The 22,565-nt window shown below is 33.1% G+C and overlaps 1 protein-coding gene across 2 annotated transcripts in view; it reads right to left on the reverse strand.

Moving 5' to 3' along the window:
• Window positions 1-14,162: 14,162 nt before the first annotated feature.
• LOC127730435 (serine/threonine-protein kinase tousled-like 2) overlaps window positions 14,163-22,565 on the reverse strand; it is a 35,130-nt gene continuing 26,727 nt past the window's right edge. The window contains exons 18-22 of one of the 2 annotated variants that reach the window (XM_052238854.1): window positions 21,853-21,964; window positions 20,083-20,190; window positions 17,099-17,202; window positions 15,483-15,543; window positions 14,528-14,656 (exon numbers count right to left, since the gene is read on the reverse strand). In XM_052238854.1, the coding sequence (XP_052094814.1) occupies window positions 15,519-15,543; window positions 17,099-17,202; window positions 20,083-20,190; window positions 21,853-21,964 (349 nt within the window). In that variant the 3' untranslated portion in view covers window positions 14,528-14,656; window positions 15,483-15,518. Of the gene's footprint in view, window positions 14,657-15,482; window positions 15,544-17,098; window positions 17,203-20,082; window positions 20,191-21,852; window positions 21,965-22,565 lie in introns of both variants that reach the window. The other variant, XM_052238853.1, reaches the window with a different exon arrangement.

Below are 22,565 nucleotides of genomic sequence, written 5' to 3' on the forward strand. Positions count from 1 at the left end.
CGAAAACGTTGCACGAAAATAACACTTTACCACCCTCTTAATAGGCCATACTAGATGTCGATACCTCATATTAGAACTTAAGTAGATCTATGGTCAATTTCGTTTGCAAGGTTAAAGAAATCTTCAACTTGCTCTAATTTGCCTGTGAAGACCATAAAACCGTCATCCCTATTGACAGTGTAATTTGATGTTTTCCCTCCATTGGAACTTATCTAAGATTTTAATGAATAGGGCAGACAGATGCAGATCTGTGCATGTTGGTGACAATATTATATATGGGCGCTCCTATTATGTGTTTGTATAACAGTTCATTAAACTCAAATTCATTGTTTCTAAGAATTAATTTAACAAATGCAGTTAAATCTATTTTGTTGAGAATCTTTAAAGTATATTCTCCTGTGTGTCAATAAATAGGTAGAGGGTTGGGATCCCGCTAACATGTTTAACCCCGCCACATTCTGTGCCTGTCCCAAGTCAGGAGCCTGTAATTCAGTGGTTGCCGTTTGTTGATGTGTTACATATTTGTTTTTTCGTTCATTTTTTGTACATAAATTAGGCCGTTAATTTTCTCGTTTGAATTGTTTTACATTTGTCATTTCGGGGCCTTTTATAGCTGACTATGCGGTATGGGCTTTGATCATTGTTGAAGGCCATACGGTAACCTATAGTTGTTTTTTTCTGTGTCATTTGGTTTCTTGTGGAGAGTTGTCTCATTGGCAATCATACCACATCTTCTTGTTTATATTTATAATTAGATCAAGTAAGTATCTCTGCGTGAGTTACACTTATTGGTGATTGGTCGGTAACGAACATTAATGTGTCCTGCTAGCTGACCAGTTCGCAATGCCTCATTACTTATTTCTAGATTAATTTTATGAGTTTTTGGAAGAAGGTACATGTATCCTCCATGTTTTGAATTATTATTATTCTTTAAGAAATTATACGTCTGGGAATCTTTTTTTTTTCTCTCCTTGCTTTATATTTAACACTTCTCTCAACATGCCAAAATTGTAATGATTTACAATAAAAAGAAAATATTTTCCTCCACACACATGGCCAAGATAACACTGATATATAATTTCTTATTCAGTTGAATTAATAATTAGAATAAAAAAGTTCTAAGGTTCACGTATTGTCTTTTTTTTTTAAAGCAACTTGTTACATTGTTATGTAAAATAAGCATTCTATTCACCATAGGCCTCACAAGTACACATTGGCTAATATAATGTCTGAAATGCTAAAAAAAACAACAACTTAAGAATACCATCGTAATTAAGGAGAGATTGATTGTTCTTTTTTCTTTGATTGTTATTGCTTGTTTAACGCCTAGCGGCAAATATTCCATGCACATTCAGAACGTAACTGAGCTGGACCCGGTTGTTCATCTCTCGGTAAAACATAAAAAGAAGTTCCAATAATTAAGTTATGTAGAGTAGACTTCAACGAGACAACTTTTAAAGATACAAATTCATCTTTTAACCTAAATTTTACCATTCGTTTTTATGGCGAATGGCATACTATTGCAAGCCGATGTTGTCTTAAATTAGTTTTGTTTGTGAACACTGAATTGCGCATTGTTTTTTTAAATGTTAACTAACTACTTGGGCATTACAATTTTCAAGATTCAAGATTTTATTGACCAATCATGAACCCTCAAGGGGCATATACAAAAATATACCAATTTCACAATGATTATCATAGCATAACAAATTATCAAAGATACATTCGTAGTGCACAAATAATTGTATAAAAAGACCAAGCAAACAAAGCAACGGGAGACAAACGAATAACTTCATCAGAAGCTTGACATACTGTATTAAGATATGAAAACGTTTTTTTAAATAGTATTAAGTTATAGATAACCCCTAGTTATGAATGAATTTAACAGTAACAACCAAATTTCTAAATATGGAAAACACATTAAGGAACATCGACAACCATAAACGAAGATGCCGATTTTGGACATTTACACAAAAAGAAGATCAATAAAATTGAGAATGGAAATGGGGAATGTGTCAAAGAGACAACAACCCGACCATAGAACAGACAACAGCAGAAGGTCACCAACAGGTCTTCAATGCAGCGAGAAAATCCCGCACCCGGAGGCGTCCTTCAGCTGGCCCCTAAACAAATATATATACTAGTTCAGTGATAATGAACGCCATACTAAACTCCAAATTGTACACAAGAAACTAAAATTAAAAATAATACAAGACTGACAAAGGCTAGAGGCTCCTGACTTGGGACAGGCGCAAAAATGCGGCGGGGTTAAACATGTTTATGAGATCTCAACCCTCCCCCTATACCTCTAGCCAATGTAGAAAAGTAAACGCATAACAATACGCACATTAAAATTCAGTTCAAGAGAAGTCCGAGTCTGATGTCAGAAGATGTAACTAAAGAAAATAAACAAAATGACAATAATACATAAATAACAACAGACTACTAGCAGTTAACTGACATGCCAGCTCCAGACTTCAATTAAACTGATTGAAAGATTATTTCTTCGTCATATGAATATCAGGCACAATCCTTCCCGTTAGGGGTTTAGTATCATACCATCATAACATATATGAGAAGAACATAACCCGTGTCATGCCAACAACTGGTTTTTAAATAAATGTGTTTAGTGTCGATGCAAAGACCCTATAAGTGAATCAATATTAACGCCAAAATATGCAATCTTTAATGACCTGACAACAGTATCGTAACTATATCCTTTTTTAATAAGTCTATTTACTTTGTACTCAACACTTCTAATATCTGAATCAACTGAAAGATCACCGTACGACCATCAGCAATGAGGATAACCTTAAATGTAAAGTAAGATATAAAGTCCTCAGACATGACAAAAAGTTAAACAATTCAAAACCCAAAGGCCTAACTTAGATAAAACTCGGCGGCAATAAATGATAAAAAAATATGACAGACAGCAACAAACGACTACCTATGAATTGCAGGCTCCTGACTTGGGTCAGACACACACATAAAGTGGCGGTGTTAAACATGTTTTCGAAATCTCAACCCTCCCCTTACCTGGGAAAATGATGTAAAAGCACAGCAAACTGTAAAAATCAGTAGGAAAGGGTCTGAATTATCAGATCGACACAAAGCACAAAAACGAATAGACAGGACACCAAGTATTGACCCTAGAGTACTTGCCTTCATCACCAGGATCTCTTCACCACTGTACGTAAACGAACCATTGTGATGACACTAAGAGGTGTCTCATTGGCAATCATATCATATCTCCAGTCCTTATTTTCAATTGATCTATTTTCTTTTTGTTAGAATTTTGACAAAAAAACGAGGATTCTACATTATAAAACAAAGTATGAATTCGCCTGCTTTACTATCCGTAAATATTTTATGCTGATAGTCCTAAAGATAAAGTTTTACTAGAAGTATCAAATACACTTCATATAATCAATGATCCGTAAAAATGAGGTAAATGTCCGAAAAACCAAGCCAGACAGACATGTACACCTAATAATTATTCCATACACCAAATATTGTTGCTTATACATGTAGTATATAAGAAACAGACCAAAACCATGAAAACGTAATATTGACCAATGAGCCATAAAAAAAAGGTGCAAGATCAGATGAACCATGCAAGTCAGCTAACATTTATTCCATGTATCAAATAAAGTTTACCTTTAATTGCTTATTGTATCTAAGAAGCAGACTTCACCAGGAAAACTTAACATTGACAAATGAACCATGAAACTGAGGTGAAAGTCAGATGAAACCTGCCAGACAGACATGTACACGTTCCAATCATTCCATTCACCAAATATAGTTGACCTATTACTTATAGTATTTTAGAATAGGACCTAACTACTAAAACTTAACATTGACAAATGAACCGTGAAAGTGATGTCAAGATGAATCCTGCCAGACAGACATATTCACCTTAGAATCATTCCATACATCAAATATGTTGACCCATTGCTTATAGTATAAGAAAAACAGACCAAAACACAAACACGTAACATTGACCAATGAACCGTGAAAATGAAGTCAAGGCCAAACGAAACCTGCCAGACTGACATGTACACTGTAAAATTATTCCATACAACAAATCATTACAATCATTCCATGTACCAAATATTATAGTTATCCTATTACTCATCATGAAGGAGAAATTTACATGACAAAAAATAAAACTTTTTTTTCTTCAAGAAGTCGCTGAACAATGAAAATGAGGTCAAGTACAACGACTATAAGGCATCTGTATACAAGGTATGAAGCCTTCAGGTCTTCTACCCTCTGAAGTATAAAGCTTAATGCAAATAGTTTACAGCCGATCTCAGCTGTCTGATTGTAATCCCTGTCTCGTATTCTACGACTTTCGTCGCAGGCGAGAAAATAAGTAACACAAGCTTATGTCTCATCTAACAGGGGGCCCACCAGAACCTGTATCGCTCACCTGGTGAAAAAGTGCGTCTGCTGATGATGATATCTAATTGTACATACTAGTTTTTTTCGTATGCTGCTGGTCATTTATGCAATTTAGCTTCGAACCCATCACCTTTAGTATTTGTAAAATAGCCAAAAAAACTGCAAAAACATTAAAAATCGACTCCAAAACAAGTTATCACTATCAGAGTTTCTGAAATTTTCAGTTTAGATAGATCTTGTCAATTTTGCAATATACAATTTTAACCTTAGAGATAACAGCCAAAAAATAGTAAAATTAGACATTTCAGGGACAATAACCCAAAAATGTGTTTCCATTTGTTCATCTACCTGGTTGATAATCAAGCTTCATAGTGGATATCCTGTAGATGAAACTTTGCTTTTGATAAATAGAAGGGTTACAGAGGAGATTTTAAAGAAAAGCTTATGGACAACAGACGCAAAGTGATGGCAAATTCTCAAATGGCCCTTCATAAAAGGTGTTGGCAATTACTCCAAAACATGTAAACCGAATTAAAAAAAAAATTAATATAATTTTTCAAATCACAGCCAAAAACTGCAAAAATCGGTCATTTCAGGGGCAATAACTGCATAACAGGTTTTGGATTTTTCTCAATTTTTATGGTAGAAACATATTGTAGTGCTGGTCATTCTTTAATTCACCATTTTAATCTAGCTCCTATTGTTGTTATGATAATAGTAAGACTAAAAATCGGTATTAAATTTCCTTTCAGGGGCAAATACTCCATGTATGATTGTCAGAATTCTTTGAAATGTTTTGGGTAACCATGTTAATCTTTTTTGCAATTCACACTTTTAAGCCAGCTTCTAGTTTTCCATATAGTCAAACAGTTCAAAATCAAACATCTACTTTATATTTTTTCTAAAATGTTTAGGACAGATAGAGCTCGTCATGCTCACCATCTTTACCATTGATAGTTTTCCCTTATTGCTTCAGTTTTAGAGATATCAGAAATAAAATGCTCTGCTGGTCGCAGAGGTCGAACCCTGAACAGTTGGGGCAAGTATGGACACAACATTCAAGCTTGATACAGCACTGAATTTGGATTGTGATTAAATATTTGACACAGCATAGGTTTCTGACACAGAATGAATGTGGTCTAAGAACTTAAAAATTTTTAATTTACCTTTTCAAACCATATCATTATTATTTGCTTTTGTATATAAATCAGAAATAACCAATTTAAAATGGAAAATTTTAGAGAAAAAAAAATCCCCCCCCCCCCAAATTTTTTGAACCCCCTTATGATTCATCACCCCCTAACTCAATCCCAACTTTCCCTTTGTGATATGGAACCTTGTAGTACAATTTCAGAAAGATCCATAGACTTACACACAAGTTATTGTCATGAAACAAGAAAAATGCTTGTTTTTTGCCCCTAATTCCTAAAATTTTGAGGCAATTACCACCGAAATCAATCCAAGCATTCCCTTTGTGATATGGAACCTTGCAGTACAATTTAAGAGAGATCCATACATTTGAACACAAGTTATTGTCTGGAAACTAGAAACATGCTTATTTTTGCCCCTTTTTCCTAAACATTTTGGGCAATTACCCCCAAACTCAAACCCAGCTTTCCCTTTGTGATATGGAACCTTGTATTACATTTTCAGAAAGATCCATAGACTTACACACAAGTTATTGTCATGAATCTAAAAAAATGCTTGTTTTTTTGTCCTTTTTTTGGCCCCTAATCCCTAAAATTTTGAGGCAATTACCCCCAAACTCAATCCAAGCATTCCCTGTGTGATATGGAACCTTGCAGTACAATTTCAGAGAGATCCATACACTTGAACACAAGTTATGTCTGGAAACTAGAAAAATGCTTATTTTTGGCCCCTTCTTCCTCAACGTTTTGGGCAATTACCCCCAAACTCAATTCCAGCTTTCCCTTTGTGATATGGAACCTTGTAGTACAATTTCAGAAAGATCCATAGACTTACACACAAGTTATTGTCATGAAACTAGAAAAATGCTTGTTTTTTGCCTCTTTTTTGGCCCCTAATTCCTAAAATTGTGAGGCAATTACCCCCAAAATCAGTCCAAGCATTCCCTTTGTGATATGGAACCTTGTGGTACAATGTCAGAGGGATCCATACACTAACACACAAGTTATGTCTGGAAGTTACAAAAATGCTTATTTTTGGCCCCTAATTCCTTAACTGTTGGTACCATAACCCCCAAATCAATCCCAGCCTTCCTTTTGTGGTATTGAACCTTATGGTAAAATTTCATAGAGATCCATTAAATTAAACTAAAGTTAGAGTGCGAAAACCAATGTGTCTTCGGACGACGACGACGCCATACCAATATACGACCGCAAAATTTTTTTGCGGTCGTATAAAAAAGGGCAGTTTGGCCCCAATGTTCAATTTATAGCCCCAGTTGCCATGTTCTTTGATAGATCAGGATAAAAATCACCAACTACATAGTAGACATCCTAATTATTACTACAACTCTCGATAAATAACTAGGTCACTGTTTTGTCAGAAATCTGTAAAACCGGACATTTTGGAAGACCTGGCCATTAATAATTCCTCAAGAAGACAATCAAGTCATCTTTACTTTGCAGTATGTTGGGTTGCTGTCACTCCACGGTAATAATTGAATGACAAAGAGACACAGTTCAGTCAATGTTCACCTCTCAAGGTCAGATTAAAATCGAAAGATAGACTGAAGATGGCCATTGATCCTTTTCAGAAAAATTCAGACCCGTTAGCATTCTCCCCAACCCCTTTGTTTTATTTGAAAAAGCAATATCCGAGAAAACATCTTTGTTAATGTTTGTGTATTTAGGAAAGGACATGGCTGTTAAACAAATCTGCTAAATCTCCAGGATGATTGGAAACTTGCTTTAGAAGGTAATGAATATTTAGCTGCTATTCTGGTTGATCTGTCCAAAGTGTTCGACTACCTACCCCATAATATTCTTATTTATAAACTGTCCTATGTTAGAATGCTACTATGTTAATATTAGCATATCTGTCTAGTAGAAAACAAAGGAGGTATTGTCACAGGCACTTATCTGAATTTTTTCCCTAATATACATGTTATATTAAGGTATATAGGGGAACAAATTTCAGAGAAAAGTGCCGGGGGGTATTGATAGTTTGGCAAATATACAGAAAGGTGTTGGGCCCTTTACTTTATAATGTTTTAACTAACAAGATTTATTATTTTATCAATAAATTGTTAACAAAGAGGTATGTCTCGCCTATTTTGTTACTTTGATAGTAAAACGCAAATGTTGTAATCAAAATAGCAATACTTGAACATGCAAAATATGAACCATGACTGAAGGTATAGGGCCAAACAATCTCCATCGAAATGAGATGTGCCAATGCTTATACAACTGCATACCAAATATCATTGACCTACCTCTTGTGGTTCCCTATAAACTGAATTAATCACAAACAAATACATGTAAACTAACCAAAATTTTCAAAGTCAGTAGACCATGACTGAGGAGGCTGGGCCAAACAATCTCCTTCAAAATGAGATGTGCCAATCCTAAGACAACTGCATACCAAACAATGTTATAGATTTAATAGATAACCTTTCTTTTTTGGTAAGCCGTGTGTCCTAAAAAATTGGAACAATATTTGGAATCTTTCCCAAAATATATCCAACAATATAACGCTGAAAATCCAACAATACTAATGAAAAATAAAAGAACAGTGGTCCAATGTCCCCAGCGTTGCACATATTTTATATTTCCAAGGGGCATAACTCTTTTTTTTTAAAAATCGATCGTCCACCATTATAGAACTTACCCAAGATATTGCTGATATTAACCTATAGTATAAGTTTTATAAAAATCTGGCAAGAATTGTACCGTGAGAGCGCTAACAAGGTCAATTTCCATAAATTTAATATTTCCAAGGGACATAACTCTTTCAAATAAAGTCGATCAGCCACCATTAAAGAACTTGCCCGAGATATTGCTGATATTAACCTATAGTACAAGTTTTATAAAAATGCGGTTCGCCTGGAGCAGCTAGATACGACAGCAGAGGTCGAACTCTGAAAAGTTGGGGCAGGTATGGACACAATATTCAAGCTTGATACAGCTCTGAATTTGGAAAGTGATTAAATATTTGACACATTATAGATTTCTGACACAGAATAAATGTGGTCAGATAACTTAAAAATTTTAAGACATTTAATCTACTTAAGGGTCCAATATCCAAAATCTAATTCCATGTTTAGATTCAGCATATAAAAAATAAAATGCTTCACTGAGCGCAGCCTGATACGACCGCAGAGATCGAACCCTGAACAGTTGGGGCAAATTTGGACACAATATTCAAGCTTGATACTGTCTGAATTTGGATTGTGATCAAATTTTTGATACTAAATAGGTTTCTGACACAAAATAAATGTGGTCAAAGATCTTACAAATCTATTGCGCAATACTGTGAAATTTAGTTTCTTCTTTCTTCTTGAAACTTTTCAAAAATTTGAAATTTGTAAAAATTTTGGAAACAAAATATGAAGCCCTTAAAAAAATTGGAACCCCCCAACCATTTTTGAATCCCTCCTTGGAGCAATTACCTTCAAACTCAATCCCAGCCTTTCCTTTGTAGTATGGAACCTTGTAGTACAATTTCAAAGAGATCCATTCACTTAAACACGAGTTATTGTCTGGAAACTAGAAAAATGCTTGTTTTTGGCCCCTCATTTCTGCATGTATGGGACAATTACCCCCAAACTCAATCCCAGACTTCCCTCTGTGATATGGAACCTTGTAGTACAATGTCAGGGAGATCCATACACTCACACACAAGTTATTGTCTTGAAACTAACCCTTTTTGGCCCTTAATTCCTAAACTGTTGGCACCATAACCCTCAAAATGAATCACAACCTTCTACTTGTGGTATTAAACATTGTGGTACAATTTCAGAGCAATCAAAATACTTATACACAAGTTATTATCCAGAAACTAGAAAAATGCTTGTTTTGGGCCCCTAATTCCTAAACGGTTGGGACCATCATCCCCAAAATCAATCCCAACCTCCCTATTATGGTACTGAACCTTCTTAAAAAAATTCATAGAGATCCATTCATTTAAACTAAAATTATTGTCCGGAAACCAAATGTGTCTTCGGACGACGACGCAGACACCATACCATTATACAATCCCAAAAAATTTTTTGCAGTCGTATAAAAACCCATGAATTCAAACAAAGTTTAATTTTGGACCCTATGGACCTTAATATGGACTAATTTGAAAATAGGGCCCAAAATTAAAAATCTGAATGCACAGTTAGATTCAGCATATCATAGAACCACCAGAATTCAGTTTTTGATGAAATCGAACAAAGTCTAATTTTGGACCCTTTGGTCCTCAATGTAGACCTATTTAAAAATGTCCAAATATCCAATATAGTAATACATGGTAAAAACCTCAAACAATTCAAGACTTAAAATTAATCCTCATTGAAATTGGTTAAAAGATTTGTATTTATTTTCAATTGAAGATTTCTTGCTGTTGTGCAATACTTAGTAAATCTGTTTACAAACTATATATAATAATTTACACACCCTGTTTGGTGTATATCTCCTACCATATCAGTATTTGTTGTTTCTTTATATAGATCAGAAATAATTTATGTTAGAACCAGCTTATCCAGTATTAGAATGTCTTGTTTTTGGCCTCTATTTTCTTAACGATTAAAGCCACAACCCACACAATCGACCCTAACCTTCTGTGTGTGGTATGGAACCTTGTGTTTCAACTTCATAGAGATCCATAGACTAATACTTAATTGTCCATTAACCAGAAAAACATTGTTTCCCCCCCCCCTTTTTTGCCTCTAAATCCTGAACGGTTTGGGCCATAACCCCCTAAGTCAATCCCAACCTTCCCTTTGTGGTATGGAACCTTGTGGTACAATTACATAGAGATCCATACACTACACAAGTTAATATCCGGAAACTATAAAAATGCCTTTTTTGGCCCCTTTTTGACCCCTAATTCCTAAACAGTTGGGACCATAACCCCCAAAATCCATCCCAACCTTCCTTTTGTGCTTTTGAACCTTGTATTTAATTTCATAGAGATCCATTTACTTATACTAAAGTTATTATCCAGAAACCAAATGTCCTCAGACGACGACATGATAGCAATATACAAACGCAATTTTGTTACGGTCGTATAAAAATTGACCAGGGAGCATTCATCCATAAATACTGATGAAACCAAACATGTACATAAGTGTGACACCAACATACAAGTGTAGCCAATATAAAACTCTAAAAAGGCTCATCAATAACAGAAAATAAAGAATCACATGAAAAATATTAATTTATTATCCTTCACAACTGTGTGAAGGGTTAACTGTACATTCTCTCTCTCACATTCACACTTAAAACATTGTCTGGTCCATTAAAATGAAAGACTTATATAAAATACCAAGTGTCCATAACAATAAACATCTTGTCAATACATATTCTTATATTTTGATTCCATATACAGTTGATTCTTTTAATAAAGTTCCATTACACCAAATTTAATATGCCGATTTCTATTTTCTAGGAAGAACATTTCATTCTTTAGAGCATTAGAGGGAAGTTGCCACTGATACTAGCATTTAAAAAGGCTAGTACTATTAATTGTCAGACTAACAAAATCCTTAAATAGAAAATTGTAATTTAAATACTTTTTTCAACGCTTGATCTTCAGAATACTTAAATGATGTATTATGAACACAATAAAAATGTTGTTTACCAATGAATTTAGTATCATTCAACTGATACATTACTTTACAATGATACAATATTATACAAGTAATTTACATACTCCGAAAAGATGATTTCATTCAAAGGAAGAAAATAGAGAATAGATAAGAAAATGTATAGAAAAAGTGAAGTAAGTTCAAAGGTTAGTGGATTTCTGTAGTTAAAGGAATAACACTAAATGAAAATGTTCGTGTCTTCCTTCTATACTCAAGTTACCAAGCAATGTCAAGGTGAATGAATTTGGTCAGCCTGATCCTTTAATATCACAAATGGATGGATTCAAAGACCAACACATATAAGTTGCATAGATTTTCTGATTTGATCAAGTTTTGATTTATTGTACTATATTTATCTTATTTATATGCCCCTTATCTAAAAGTCAACTCTTGTCACCTCATCAATTTGTTAATAGTGAAAATAAAAAATTCTAATTATTATTTCAAATAACTTATCAGAAGTTGACATGTATCGTCTTAAGTTTGTGGTTGACAATTTTAGTATAATTATAATATTTTTCTTTTTGTTTGGTTCAACTGACAGAATGTGTTCCATAAAGATGGAAGTAAACTGTTTCTGTAGCATAATAATGATATTCTTAGGTTGAAATATACTCAATTATCACTAATTGTAAAATTAGAAATAAACTTTGAAAAAATCTAATTAACCAATCTTACACTTTCTGTCAGAAAAAAAAATGTCCCCCAGTGATGGTGGTGGGAGATATTGGGGCTTATAGAGGGACAAGTACAGTAATCTATATTCCAAATGGTGTTACTTTCAACAGAAGTGTTTAAAGCTGACAACGAAAAACTTGTTATTTCGACAGTAAAAATATTTTGGCATACTTGCCACAAATAAAATGTGCTTCTTTTACAGCTGAATATATAAAAGACTTAATATTACAAGCATAATTCTGTAAAAAATTTCCTAAGATATACAACATTTAAAATCTCATGATTAAGAAACAGTTTATCTAAAATGTAAAGGACATGATTGACCAGATAGAAGACGGACCAACTCACACTTTTGCATAAACAGTGAATCACACAGTCACACATTACCCTTCATTGTACACAAGATCAAACAACTGACACATTTCACTTTCTGTACAATCATTTCATAAAATACAAATCAGTAACAATTCTCACATATCAAACATAGGGGAGATAATATACTGTAATTTGAAAGACATCTAGAGTTCTCTCCCCTCATTTGCCTTTCTTCCCCATTTTGGCAAAGAAATAAAATTAAATTAAAATCTTCATTTAAGACAACCTTATTACATCTTAAAATCTAATGGGACAATCTTGGCACCAAAAAATTAGGTTGTACCAGATAACTTGCACATCTTGAAAAAGCAATCTTTTTCAGATCATTGTCGGTAGTGTTAAAAGGATGTGCAAATCACTGATTATACAACACTTTCTAGCACTTATTAACTAAAAACAAATTTTATTGCTAAAATATAAAAAAAATCAATAAAATTGGACATTTAACAATCTCCATCACCACTATTATTTTCTGGTGTCATTTAAAAAATACAACAAATAAAACTGATGTCATGCTGCTGCAATATAGCCTAGATTCACATCTTTTCAAAGACTTATAATATAGTGACGGGAATTCAGTGTGTTAATCTACCGAGTTTGAAAAATGATCCAATTTGTGATTTTTGAAAATAAATCCCTCAATGACTTACTTGTTTTCTGAAAAACTTATGTGTAAATTTTCTTCAGTGGCTAGCTTAGTTGTACATGTATAAGAAAATCTATTTTTCAGGAAAAAGTACCTTCGACTACAAAACTAATGGTTAATTGATTAAAAGTATAATTCATGGATTAATCCTTTAATTTAACAAGACATAACAGGAGCTACTGCTTTTAATTCTTCACTTCCAACGTCCTCTGTTGAATGGAACCAAAATTTTACAACTTGCACATGTGCATGAAACAGAAGAAACACATACGGTAAATATACATGTTTAATCATACAGGAAGTAGATTAAACAGAGATAAATCCATATAGCTTTCTCAGTTGAAATCCAGTATCGAATATCCAGAAACACTAAATTCAAATTATATGTATAAAAGATTAAACATGTTTTTGTTAAAAAAAGAGTCAAAAAAGCAAAAGATCTGAAAACATATATATATTTATGTGTGAGGAATGTTTTCTGCCAGAAATTGGAATACATGATTTCTTCTGCAAAAATAGATTTTCTAACAACACATGATTTGTTTGCAACTTAGGACTGTTCACAGTATTTCCTTGAATAATGCAATGTCAAAAGTAAAAACCATAAGAAGCCTTGTAAGAAATGAACCCCAAAAAGACTTGATTTTATACCTCTTTCCAATTACACATGCTGCTTTACCTGTCATTCTAACCCATGTCCTTCATTTTCCCTCTCAGTCAAATTGTGCATAACTAACATGTAAACAGACAATTACACAAGCAGCTAATTACACACAATCATCTTCTTCATGTAACAATTAATGTCCACATTTTGCATGACTGTATTTATATTCAATCAATAATTTACCTTTAATAAAAAAAAAAAAAGTCATTGATTTACCTTTGGTCCATTTATGTTTTACACTAAAAATGTGGATATATTCTACCTAGTTTCTGTTTCCTTCCATCTGTTTAAAAACATTTTTTTTTATTAAAGATGGAAAAAAATCAGAATATTTTACATTAAACATATGTTGTCTGATATAGAAAGTATTTCTTTGAAAAAATTAGTTATAAGAATATATACTTGATGACTTAGATGTCAATTTAACAATGTTTCCATATTTGAATAAAATGTTCCTGCAAATGTAGCATAACACTTTTAATTTGTCTTATATCATTGCACAATTTTTTTTTTCAAATCTGTTAAAAATAGTGTGTATGGCAGGAATTGAATGCTAAAAATTCATCAAAATCTGGTTAAAAGAAAATGCACTACATAAAGATTGATTGTACTGATTGTACTATCTTTTGTTTCATCTAGTCATATTTTCAGAAATATGTTGAGGTATGTTCTGTAAGAAAAAACCTCTAAATATTTTCTTTTGTCAAGTTGCATTGTGTTAAAAGTTTTATAATACTCAGTATGACGTAAATTTGTTGTGAATTATTTACAAGAGCTGTTGCCACCTGCACAATACCAAAATATGATCCCAAAATATTGTAAATGTATACATGTGAACTATTAATAAAGGCAAATATGCTGAAAATAAACACAGCCATAAATAACAATTTACTGGACTTCACAATTTCATGAATTCAAAACAACAATTAACGCTTTTTTGGTTTTCTCCAGGGTAAAGTTCCCTGAACAAAGAGTCACAGATTGGCAAGTGTCTCTCCCCCGTCACAGTTTATCCCCAAATGTGAACGAAGGTTGACTAGGCTGATTAATGCTAGAATTACTGTTTATTCCAATGTGGTTGTAACTACCAGTAGGTCCTTCAATAGGATGTCTGAAATATAATAATTTTTCTATTTATCATACTTCCAACAATAAAATCTGTCTTTAAAACATAGCAAATGTAACTTTTATTTAAATATTATTTACTTGATATGAATAATACCAAGACATTCTCATGAAGATTTGTTTTATAAACCACGTTCCCAATAAAAGCAATATTCCAAAGTTCATGTGATCTTTCTGAATATATAATATATCTTGAATTTCACATACAGTGGATCCATTTATTTTCATGAGTACCAATTTACGTGGATTAAGGAAAAATCATATTTAAATGGATATTTGATTTTGTGGTTTTACACAAATCTGCATACAAGTCTATATAAACATTGTACTTAGTTGAACATTGAATTCATGGTTCACAAGTATCCATGAAAATTGGTATCCCACGAATAATAATGAATACACAGTAAATGAGAAATTCATGTCAGAGAACCTTTTAACATTTTCATGCATAAGCTGATTCAAATCAAAGCACAACAGCACTGCAAAGGCAATTGCAGCCAAGTTAATGTTTATGTGACTATTTCTTTCTTATGTAAAAGGATTACAACTGACAGGAGACTTCATCGAACAAATTCACAAAAAGACTGTTAACAACTGATTTTACACTACTTCAAAATCATAGGGCGAAATGGTTATGCTTTAAAGAGAAGTGCTAGTTTTCTCTTGGCTCTATAAAGTCTGGTTTTTATTTTGCCACTTGTATCCTATTTATTAATTTCTTTATTATATTAGTCAAATCCAATTTTATTTCATGCTTGAGAATACCATTACAGTTGTCTCAGAGTGTGTCCTAAATTGTCATTTATAGTTACATAATATAAATTTTTCCACTTGTCAGGAACTACCAACTAAATATCTAGCACTGTTGCATATCTAAAGAAAAAAAAAAGAGAAAAAGGAAAATAAATGATCATCTATCAATTAAAGTTAAATAAGGAAAACTATTCTACCTATGATATTCTGTTTTAATTACAAAATGTATGAATTTAACAAATGTAAGCATCTTAAATCAATAAATTGAAACAACGTTGTTGCATGAAAGCATATACTTGTAACTAAGGGGTTTGAGAATATTAATGGGTGCTGAATGCCTCTTTTTCACTTTTGGACTCGTTATCATTATTTCCCAGTCATCTGCACCATGCATTTGTTTATAGTTATTATTGTGAGAATACAGATTTCGGTCATAGTTGGTCTGCCTCCGATCTATGGTTTGTATTAATTTTGCAATGGCAGACGAAGAAAAATTTACAAAATGTAAACAATCTTTGACAAGCGAGTTGGAAATGAACATGACGCTGTTAATGCAATAAATGGATCATAAGTTAACTCAAGGTAGTTACAATAACATTTATTAAAGCAAAACAACTATTTTGCAGAAGATCAAATTGTTTGATGTAAGCTCATGTTACGACCACCCTTATCTCTAACTAAATTGTTTCTAAATACATTCAACTAAAAAACATAGGATATTTATCATAGCAGAAGAAGAATCTATATTTTTACTTTGACCAGTTTGGCATGAATCTAGATCACAAATATGGCAGTGTCATGATTAGCATAAGGGCAAAATAAATTGCCTAAAAACACAAATAACTAGAAAGGTAAAAGTGACGCCACCCAAATTCAAACTTGATCTGGGTTATGTGGTAATAAGCATTGTGTATAAGTTTCATAACATTTGGTTGAGTTAGAGAACGGAAACCGATTTCGGGATGTACGTACTTATAGACGGACAAGGGTAAAACTTAATGCCCCCTCCGCTACGGAGGGGCATAATATATATATCTTCATTTCAATATCACATGATTGATAAAGACAACACAAAATTTGAATAGTTTTACAATACATACCCTTAAGATCGTATGGACCTAGGTTTAAGATAGTCGCGGATAGTTTTACAATACTTACCCTTTAGATCTTAAAGACTTAGGTTTAAGATAGTCATGGATATTTTACAATACTTACCCTTTAGATCTTATAGACCTAGATTTAAGATAGTCATGGATAGTTTAACAATACTTACCCTTTAGATCTTATAGACATAGGTTTAAGATAGTCATGGATAGTTTTACAATACTTACCCTTTAGATCTTATAGACCTAGGTTTAAGATAAACATGGATATTTTACAATACTTACCCTTTAGATCTTATAGACCTAGGTGTAAGATAGTCTTGGATAGTTTAACAATACTTACTCTTTAGATATGATAGACCTAGGTTTAAGATAGTCATGGATAGTTTTACAATACTTACCCTTTAGATCTTATAGACGGTTTAAGATAGTCATGGATAGTTTTACAATACTTACCCTTTAGATCTTATAGACCTAGGCATAAGATAGTCTTGGATAGTTAAACAATACTTACTCTTTAGATATGATAGACCTAGGTTTTAAATAGTCATGGATAGTTTTACAATACTTACCCTTTAGATCTTATAGACGTAGGTTTAAGATAGTCATGTAATGACAACTGTAACACATCTGGTCGTTCCTCTTTCTTATACCTGAGACATGCCCTAATAAAATTCTGAAATTTAAAGAGTATTACATATAATACAAATTCTCAAAACTCAATATTCCTGGAAACATATCTTTCATACTGGACACTCAATTAACATGGTCTGATGAAAAGTCCAAATGGAATGTCCAAGATATTAAATACTTACCAAAATTATCTGAGTCCAGATTTGTCACATAAAACTATAAATTACCCCCCCCCCCCAAGGTATTTGCAACTATTCAACATTCCATGAAAATTCCCCTTGAACTAACTAGAACTGTGAGTAGACTTACAAAAGGAACCCTACCACCTTATGAGAGAACAATACTACATATTGCACTTTTGAAGAAAGTTACATGTGGGACCAGGATTATATTCCTTTATCTGCATCCTCAAGTAATGTTCTACAACTATGAAAAGCATCAATATCAATCTAGTGGTTTAGGAGGAGTCTCACTGCCAAGAGACTATTATTACATATTGCAATATTGAAGTAAATACTAATATCTGCCCTTTATCATGTAGGACTGGTATTAACTTTCTTAATAGTCACATGGTCAGGTAGTGTTATACAAATGGGTATTGATCTAGGCACTTACGAATTAAGCTGACAAGACACATGGACAGACAGATCAACTGTGTCATTTCAATATACCCAAAACTTTGTTTTCAGGTGGGTATAAAAAATATATAGAGAAATTACACAAGTTAGTAGAGTTAAACAAGTAGAAAATTCTTGTATTCACCGGTGGTTTCCAAAAGTGTTAAACTTAAATTGCTTGCCCCGTCCCACCATCCCCTAGAAAACTGCTTCATTTACACTGCAGTACGCACACTATTACAAAAAATTTTGACTTAATCAATTCAGTCTTTTGATCACCAAGCAGCTACTAACTTAACAAGACCAAAACTGTAAAAAAATGTGACAAATTGGAAAAAATTTCGGGGCCATAACTCAAAAACAGGTTGGCAGATTTTTCTGAAATTTTCAGGGTATATAGATCTTATTGTGTGATCATTTTTTGCAATTTACACTTTAAAACTAGCTCCTAAAGTTTCATAATAACAGCCAACAACTGCTAAAAATCGGAGGGAAAAAATAAATTGATATTACAGGGACAATTACTCCAAATCAAGTAGTTAAATGTTTTGCTATGTGCACTTTTTACCTAGCTCCTATAGTTTCTGAAACAATGGCAGGGAAATGTCAAAAAGTTAAAAAATCAACATTTTTGGGGCAATAACTCCATAACAGGTGAGCAGATTTTTTCCCAAATTTTCAGGGTAGATAGATGTGCAGACCATTTTTACCCAGTCTGTTCTTCTCTAATTGCTATAATTTAAAAGTTATTAGCCAAAACTGTAGTTTGACCCCAATGTTCTGTTTTTAGAGATGGCGGCCATGTTGGTTGATCAACCTGGATGAAATTTCTGATATACCTATAAGCTGTCTTGCTTCTGGTTTGATATAAACTATAACATAGTTGACATCCAATAGATAAACCAGACAAACTTTGGTTTTAATCCATTAAGCAGTTTCAGAGGAGAAAATTATTACAGAAAAGTTTAAATACAATGGACTACAGACACAAAGTGATGGCAAAAATTCATGAATGGAGTCGATATCGAACAGTAAGTAGACCTGCTTATGCTGTTGGTGACATAGGTAAAATCATTTTTTTTATTTTTTTGGTTTTATCTGTTGGGATAGGTTACTGGTACTGGTTCATATAACTGGACCATTTTTAACAAGAGTGCACACGCTGAAATGTCTCACCTTCTTTACTAATCATTGATATTATGTTGATAGTCCTAAATATAAAGCTTTATTACAACTGTCACATAAACTTAACATTAACCAAGTAAACTAAACATTGACCAATGATTGCCAATGAACCATGAAAATGAGGTCAGGGTCAGATGAACCATGCTAGGCAGGCATGTACAGCTAACAATTCTTCCATACAACAAATATAGTTGACCTATTGCTTATAGTTTAAGAAAAACAGAGCAAAACACAGAAACTTAACACTGAGCAATGAACCTTGAAAATGAGGTCAAGGTCAAATAAAACCTGCGTGACTGACGTATAGATCACAAAATATTTCCATACACCAAATATAGTTGAACTATTGCATATAGTATTAGAAAAAAAGACCAAAACTCAAAAACTTAACATTGACCACTGAACCATGAAAATGACGTCAAGGTCAGATGACACCTTCCAGCTAGACATGTACACCTTACAATCATTCCATACACCAAATATAGTAGACCTATTGCATACAGTATAAGAAAAACAGACCAAAACACAAAAACTTAACTATAACCACTGAACCATGAAAATGAGGTCAAGGTCAGATGACACCTGCCAGTTGGACATGTACACCTTACAGTCCTTCCATACACCGAGTATACTAGACCTATTGCTTATAGTATCTGAGATATGGACTTGACCAACAAAACTTAACCTTGTTCACTGATCCATGAAATGAGGTCGAGGTCAAGTGAAAACTGTCTAACGGGCATGAGGACCTTGCAAGGTACGCACATACCAAATATAGTTATCCTATTACTTATAATAAGAGAGAATTTAACATTACAAAAAATCTTAAACTTTTTTTTGAACTAGTCACTGAACCATGAAAATGAGGTCAAGGACATTGGACATGTGACTGACGGAAACTTTGTAACATGAGGCATCCATATACAAAGTATGAAGCATCCAGATCTTCCACCTTCTAAAATATAGAGCTTTGAAGAAGTTAGCTAACGCCGCCACCGCTGCTGTAGCCGCCGGATCACTATCCCTATGTCGAGCTGTCTGCGACAAAAGTCGCAGGCTCGACAAAAACACTATGTTAAGCTTTAAAGTTGTCCTAAATGGGAAGATTTATTAAAATTTACCTTTGCCTCAGAACTGACTGGAGGTTTTGATGGAAAATCCACCTCTGTTGCTTTGAGAATTGTATTTTCTTCTAAAATGGCAGCTTGGGATAAATTATGGCCGAACGGCTGAAAAAAAGTCAGTAAATGAAGTGTGAACAACACATTATGTTTAAATATAACAAGTCAACACAGCAAAATAGATAATTAACAGTTAATTATTTTGATATTAACCTTCATGCATTCCTAAAATCTAAAATCATCAACTGCATATATAAAGCTCGAAAAAAAGTATTTAATCTTTATGTATTATTTCAGATTATACCGAGCATAAGTGAGGTGTAAAATGTTGACAAATATGCCTAACCATAGAGCATGGCATGATAAAATTATTTCTATTCTGATAGGAAAATCTATAACTTTTATATTTCGAAGCAGACCTATAAGACACGTTAGGAAGGCAATCATTTTGATGTGGTGAAGCCAAAATGTAATAGAAAACCAAATGTTTCAAGATTAAATAAATGGAGAATCTGTCCATGGGAAACAGATGATGCCCCAGCTTTCATTTAACGTTATAAAGGGACCTAACTAGAGAACTGTAAAAGTGATGCCACCCAAATTTGAACTCAATCTGTGTGTTATAGTAAAAAGCATTGTGTATACGTTTCATAACATTTGGTTGAGGCAAACTAAAGTTAGAGAACGGAATTGAAAATTCAGCAATTTTTCCATTTATAAAGGGGCATAACTCTAAAACGGTAAAAGTGACGCCACCCAAACTTGAACTGGATTTGTGGTTATAAGCATTGTGTATAAGTTTCATAACAATTGGTTGAGGAAAACTCAAGTTAGAGAACAGAAACTTTTTTTAATTTTGGGATGTATGTACTTACGTACAGACATACAGACAGACAAGGGTAACACTTAATGCCCCTCTGAAGCGGCGGGGGCATAAAAATAAACAGATACATGTAACGTTACTTTTAGAATAATTTTATTTAATTTCCTAGCAAGCAACACTAACACAAATGTCCATTTCGATCTCTGGCTTTGTTGAAAGTACAACTGCATTGCAATTTTAATTGAGGCACCCCATGTTCTATTGGAATTATTGTTTACAAAACAAAAGAAGAACGTTATATTAGAATGTATATTCTAATATTTTTCATACACCTTAAATCAATATGAGACACTTCTCTTCGAACAGAATATACTCCTTTATCCTGCAATCAGCATCTTATAATACAAATAACAGGTACACAAATAAATTTTTGCTTTATATGTACTTGTACAAATAAAGTCTCCTGTTACCCTGCTTCTATGTTGTGCAAGCTCTTATATGAATGTTTCTTTTTTCAAGTTCATTTTTGGGTCCTCTTCGTGGTCCGTGTTTAAGCTATTTGGATTTAAACAACTAAAGCTTCAAGTGCCTGGTGTAAATTGCAGGATAAAAACAATATTTGTACATTGTAAGAAATATAAAATTTATTTGTACTCGCTACTGTCCTGTTTCTAAAGCTGGTACAAATAAATCTTATATTTTCTGACAATGTACATATATTCAATGTATATTTATTTTCTCTTTCAATGTCTTCTTTAAGATTCATAATTTTCTATCACAATTTTAGTGACAAACGTTCTTTATTAAAACTATTGAAACAAAATGTTAAAGAGTTACACTTTTACAAAGCATTTGAAGTTAGTAGTCTTTGTCATTGGATTTTTTCTGCTCTCCAATTTACTATCCGAAATTTAAAAGATCTTTCATCTATTGTCTAGTAAACTTACCTTTTTACCATATAAACACTGATAAAATATGACACCAACTGACCATACATCCACCTTGGAAGATATTTTTGGTGGATTTTTCCCAACAACAAAACATTCTGGTGGCAAGTACCTACAACAGATCAAAACACTTGTTAATGAAAAAAATATTCTTTTATAAAAGGATTTGAAAAATAAAAGAAGAATGTGTCCATGGGACCCAGATGCCCATTTCGTAATATGCCTGGCCAAATTTTAACTTTTTTTTCAAGTAGTCACTGAACCATGAAAATGAGGTCAAGGACAACGGACATATGTTAGACAGAAACTTCAAAACATAAGGCATCTATATACAAAGTATGAAGCATCCAGGTCTCCTACCGTCTGAAATATTAAGCTTTTAAGAAGTTAGTTAACGCCGCCGCTCTTTCTGCGACAGAAGTTGCAGGCTCAACAATAAACCACCACCTTTTATCATCTTTCAATAACAATTGAACAATGCATATTGATAGCCATACATCATCACAACTGTACAAATGAAGGTTGGTTAATTACAAAATTTCAGAGACTTGGATTTTCAAATGAAAGGAAAAATCAAATAAGTGGTGAGTATTGAGCTTCTAAATGGCACTTGAGTTATAGCTGATAACTTCTGACAACTTAAACCAGCTTATCTAAAATACATGCCAATTTTTTTATTGCTAAAAAGGAGAAAATTTTGGTAAAAGAATCAT

This window comes from Mytilus californianus, unplaced genomic scaffold, assembly GCF_021869535.1.
Source record: "Mytilus californianus isolate M0D057914Y unplaced genomic scaffold, xbMytCali1.0.p SCAF_2, whole genome shotgun sequence".
Lineage (NCBI taxonomy): Eukaryota > Metazoa > Mollusca > Bivalvia > Mytilida > Mytilidae > Mytilus > Mytilus californianus.